This window comes from Microtus ochrogaster, unplaced genomic scaffold, assembly GCF_000317375.1.
Source record: "Microtus ochrogaster isolate Prairie Vole_2 unplaced genomic scaffold, MicOch1.0 UNK48, whole genome shotgun sequence".
Taxonomy (NCBI): domain Eukaryota; kingdom Metazoa; phylum Chordata; class Mammalia; order Rodentia; family Cricetidae; genus Microtus; species Microtus ochrogaster.
This window is the reverse complement of record NW_004949146.1, coordinates 150,299-155,363: the sequence shown is the minus strand read 5'-3', so window position 1 is coordinate 155,363 and position 5,065 is coordinate 150,299. Positions and strand designations below refer to the sequence as shown.

General features: G+C 41.0%; 1 protein-coding gene across 1 annotated transcript in view; it reads left to right on the top strand.

The window, feature by feature from the left end:
- LOC101988416 (leucine-rich repeat-containing protein 37A-like) overlaps window positions 1–5,065 on the top strand; it is a 103,094-nt gene that overhangs the window by 2,268 nt on the left and 95,761 nt on the right. The window contains exons 2-3 of the mRNA XM_026777175.1: window positions 4–123; window positions 1,282–3,341. Of these exons, the coding sequence (XP_026632976.1) occupies window positions 4–123; window positions 1,282–3,341 (2,180 nt within the window). The remainder of the gene's footprint in view (window positions 1–3; window positions 124–1,281; window positions 3,342–5,065) is intronic.

Genomic DNA, 5,065 nt, shown 5'->3' with positions numbered 1-5,065 from the left:
CAGCAAGAAGACACAACTGGAATATCACAGATCTCTGAAGAAGGAAAACCATTTCCAGCACAGCAGGAGACTTCAGAACAGATGCTAGAGCTGCCCGATGAAGAACTTCCAGGTTACCATGAGGTAACAGTTTCATCCCTGGGTCATGGTCAAGTTTATTTTTCAGCATCACACAATATCCCAATTGATCATCAAACCAACTCAAAAAAGGATCATCATTCTCCAGTTGGTCAAAGGGTCCCAACCCAACCTGAAGAATTTCCTGAGGAACCGTATCCAAGTCAGCAGGGGAGCTCAACTTGGCCTTCAATAACAGATAGGTTTTTTTCATCTGCAGATCTAGAGGCAACATTCAGAACTGAACTTCCAAAGTCATATAAAACCACTGTTAAACATGTGGACCTAGAACTTACCATAACCCCAGAACATCCTTCTCTGAAGGATGGATCAGTTCCATTTCCACAAGAGCCTATAGACTCCACTGAGAAAGGTAAATTTTCACAGATTCAGACTAATGCCCTTTCAAAGCGTCCATATTTCTCCAAAACTGAATCTCTAGCCTTCCAGGAGGCCATAGCTCAAACAACACACCACTTTAAAGAGTTACACTTTTATTCAACTCAACAAGAAGCCTCAGAACTGCCTCCAGGTCACAGTATGGGAGTAAGACCTTCTTTACATCAACAAATAACACTATCTCATCCCATAGACCTCCATGAGAATCTGAAACCATTTCTAGCGCTGAAGCCCACTGAAGCTCAGACTTTAAAACTCCGTAGAAAAGGAAAATTTTCTCTAACCCATAAAGTGATTCCACACCCTCCAAAGCCACTGAAAAATATTGTAACTCACATTCCAGCACACAAGATGACTGTTCCAAAGCCAGATCAGGATCAAGTTGAGTATACACTACCACCTAATGGTTTATTTCAGCCTTTGGACCTAGGAGTTACTGTAACCCCAGGAATTAGTCCAGATACTAAGCATTATATACTACCAAAGAGAACTGTAAATCCACATTTTCAAGTAAAACTTCCACGTCCACATCATAGTGAGACTCAACATTCAAACCCAACTAAAAGCGCATTTCAACCCTTAGATCTAAAAGTCGCCGTAAATATAAAACCTAAGGAGAAACTTTCTCAAACTATGGAAGAGACCACAAATCAAGTGATTGTACCTCCAGAAGAGAGTTTAACTCAAGGTCTAGAATATCATGAGATGACAATTCCAACTCAGGATCAAGCTAAGGATCCGGCATCACTTACTGTCTCATTTCAGCCCTTAGACCTAGAACTCCCCCTAACTTCAGAGCCTACCAGAGAGCCTCACCATCCTACAGTTCCAAAGCACCCTCAGCATCCAAACCCAACTGAAGCCACAGTTCAGCCTTTGGATCTGGAACTCACCATAACTTCAGAGCCTACTAGGGAGTCTCCGTATCCTACAGTTCCAAAGCACCCTCAGCATCCAAACCCAAATGAAGCCACAGTTCAGCCCTTGGATCTGGAACTCACCATAACTTCAGAGCCTACCAGACAGCCTCAGCATCCAAACCTAACTGAAGTCACAGTTCAGCCTTTGGATCTGGAACTCACCATAAGTTCAGAGCCTACTAGAGAGTCTCACCATCCTACAACTCCAAGGGAGACTACAGTTCCTCCTCCAGAGTACCCTCTGGTGATATATCCAGACCCTGTTCACAGTAAGCACACAATTCAGATACCTGAAGTCAACGTTCAGCATTTGGATCTAGAACTTACTGTAACTTATCAACCTATTAATGAAGGAGAGCTTTCACAAAGTATGCACGAGAGCACAACTCAGATTACAGCACCACCTAAAGAGGGTGTAGTTCAAGAGGTGACAGTTCCGATACCAATTCAGGGTCAAGCTGAGAATCCAGCACCACCCAGGATCTCATCTCAGCCTTCTCAGCCTCCTACAGGAACTCACTTTCGTCCAACTCCAGAGCAGACTAGAGTTCATTCAGATCATAGTGTGATCCTGAACCCAGAAGTTTTCATTCCTCGTACAAGAACTCCAACTAAAACCATAGTTAACCTTGATCATAACTCATCTACTCTAGAAAACAGTCCTGAAAATTTGCAGAGTACCACTGCTGAAGTTAGAAAACCACCTAATGAGTTTGTAGTTCAAACTCGAGGATATGAGGAGGGCATTGTTCAAGGTCTAATTCAGAGTAAAGCTGAGTATCTAACAAAACCATATCATCCCTTAGACATGGAACTCACTGTAACTGCAGAGCCTACTAAAGAGGCTCATCATCCCACAGCTCTCAGTGAGACTACAGATCGTTCAGTGCATTGTCAAGTGACACCTCTAGAACAGGCTCACATTCAGCATCCAAACACAACTGAAATCACTGTTCATCCTTCAGATTTGGAAGTTACCATAACTCACCAACCTACTACTGAGGGAGGACTCTTTGAACCTATGCAAAAGACCTTCTCTCAGCCTCCACAGCCGCATGAGGGGCTTGTTACCAAAGCTCCAGTGTTCCATGATAGTAAAGCTGCAATGCCAGGTTATCAAACTCAGCATACAGTGTCACCTGAGGTCCAAGTTTACCATCTTGATGTAGAACATGCTTTAACTGAACTATCTAAGATAGAGAGTGAACCTTTGGAAGCCCCAGGGAATATTACTACCCTTCCTCTAAATAACCCTGAAGAGGTACTCCCACTTGATGAGAAGATTCAGGTTCAAAATTCAAACCTAACTCAAGTCACAGCTCAGTATTTACACTCAGAATTTTCAATAACTCGACAACCTAATACAACGGTTAAACGTTCTGCCCCTATGAAGGACTCCCCAGCTCACACTTCTGAGATACCTTTGGAGACCGAGGCTCAATTTCTAGAACATTATGAGACAACATCTCCAACTTTAGTTCATGTTGAAGCTCAGCGTTCAGATTCATCAACTATAGAGACTAAACCTTCTGAAGTCCTAGAGACTGCAGCTGCTTCTACAGAGGCTGCACATTATGGAGTCTCAACAACTACAGCTGTTTCTCCAGAAGCTGCACATTCTACAGTCCCAACAACTACAGCTCCTACTCCAAAGTGCCCTGAAATTACACTTCCACCTACAGATCAGTTTTCGAAAATGGAACTTACCATAACTCCATATTCTGAAAATTCCACTACAGAAAGAGATTTAACTATGGAACAAAATGCCTACATGTATGTCAACCTATGTGAGGTCTGCTTGTGTGAAAACGAGACACTATTGTGTATTCATCTTAGCCCAGAGCGGAGACTCCACCAAGTGCCTGTGCCAAAGCCTGACTCCTACAGCGACACTTTTGCTAACTTGTAAGACTCACCTTTATTTCTGTTTTCCATTTGCCTGGCATCACACCTTTTTCTTCAAAGCTTCCCTGGCCTCCTTGTCACTCTAGTTCTCATTGATTGACTTTCTGCTCTCACCTTGACTTGCCAACTTTTCTTTGTCCTCAATTTTACTTCTTCAGTGTCCCTTCTCCAGTCTTTTATTCATGATAGCCCTTCTTATTTTTCTGTATTCATTTTTATTTAGTTCCATTATATCATTGCTTAACCTTTGTTCTTCTGTTTCATTCCTTCCTCTTTATAATTTATTTCAGTGAGGATGTATCAGAGTGAGTAGATTCTGGAGCTGGACTCCTGGGGTTTGGCCTAAGCTCTGTAACCCTGCATAAAGTATTTCGCTGTGAATTAACTTCCTCACCTGTAAAATGGGAAGTTTGATGACTCCTGTTTCATAGGACTGTTGTGAGGTTTAGTTGACTACATGGAATACTTATCTTAGTTCTTAGCCTACATGAATGTTAGCTTTGTAATCTTAGTTATGTCCAGAGCTCATTCTTGTTCCTGGTTTTCTAATATTTTTCATGTATTGTGTGCACTATTCAGGGATAAGAGGTATGAGAGCCATATATGTGTGGCATTTTCTCAGGAACATGAAATAATAGATGGGGGAAAGGGGAATGGTTACACTAGAACTTTCCCTTTGGTTCAAAGAGTGTCTCATTTTTAAATAAAGTAAAAATGGGTATTATAGCATAGCCAAAGGCATAGCTTACAAGAATTGGGATTTAGTAGACTAGTTTACCAGAAAAGATTGAATTAGAAAACAGTGAGATGTATTATGAAATATTCTGAGTATCAGTTCTAGTGGTTTGAAAGTCACAGTGCAATATGGAAGAAGAACCATTATAAATTTCTAAAAAATATTGAAAAAGTATTAAGAGGGTGAAACTTTGCTATGTAATACAGGCTGGCCTTGAGTTCATGATCATCCTGCCTCAGCATCTCAAATGCAAAATACAGGCATGAGTCTTAACACTCAGATAGAGGATCATTTTAGCATCCTCTTGTAGAGTAATCAGACAGGAAGCTTAATTCTTGATGACCATATATAAATATCGAGCAAAATCTAGGACTAAAGTGAGCAAGAGTTGGACCACTGTGGCTATTACAGGAGTGGGAAGAAAACCCCGAATCCTCACAGAGTAAGAGAAGATAGGATTTAGTGAGTGATACTAGACATGGTTATGCACACCTTTAATCCCAGAACTTGAGATGCAGAGGCAGGTGGCTCTCTGTGAGATTGAGGCCAGCCTCATCTCCATAGTGAGTTCTATACGAGTCAGGGCTACATGGTGAGAGTGCGCCTCAAACAAAATTGGGGATTGAAGTATACATATAAAAAAATGAGACCACAGTTTCTGTTCTAGATAAAGATAAGGATGGCAATTTAACAGATAGACTCAGCAGTCAGGAACGAGAGTTCAGTTTTAGGCATTTTTCTTATTAGTGAACATAAAATCAAACAGTTTGGGATTGACTGGGATGTTCACTATCAAGTGAGTGAATTTCTTTCTTCCCTATCACAAGAAAAAGTGTGTTTAAACTGAGCAAGTAAGTCTTCACTGAGTAGAACTAAAAGTAAATGCTTAAAGTGAGCCACAGAGTTGAAACTGAACATAAATTAGGTATTTAACAGTTTCTTTTAAGCATGTGCCACTCAAGGATATATTCCCATTTTTAAAAAATGT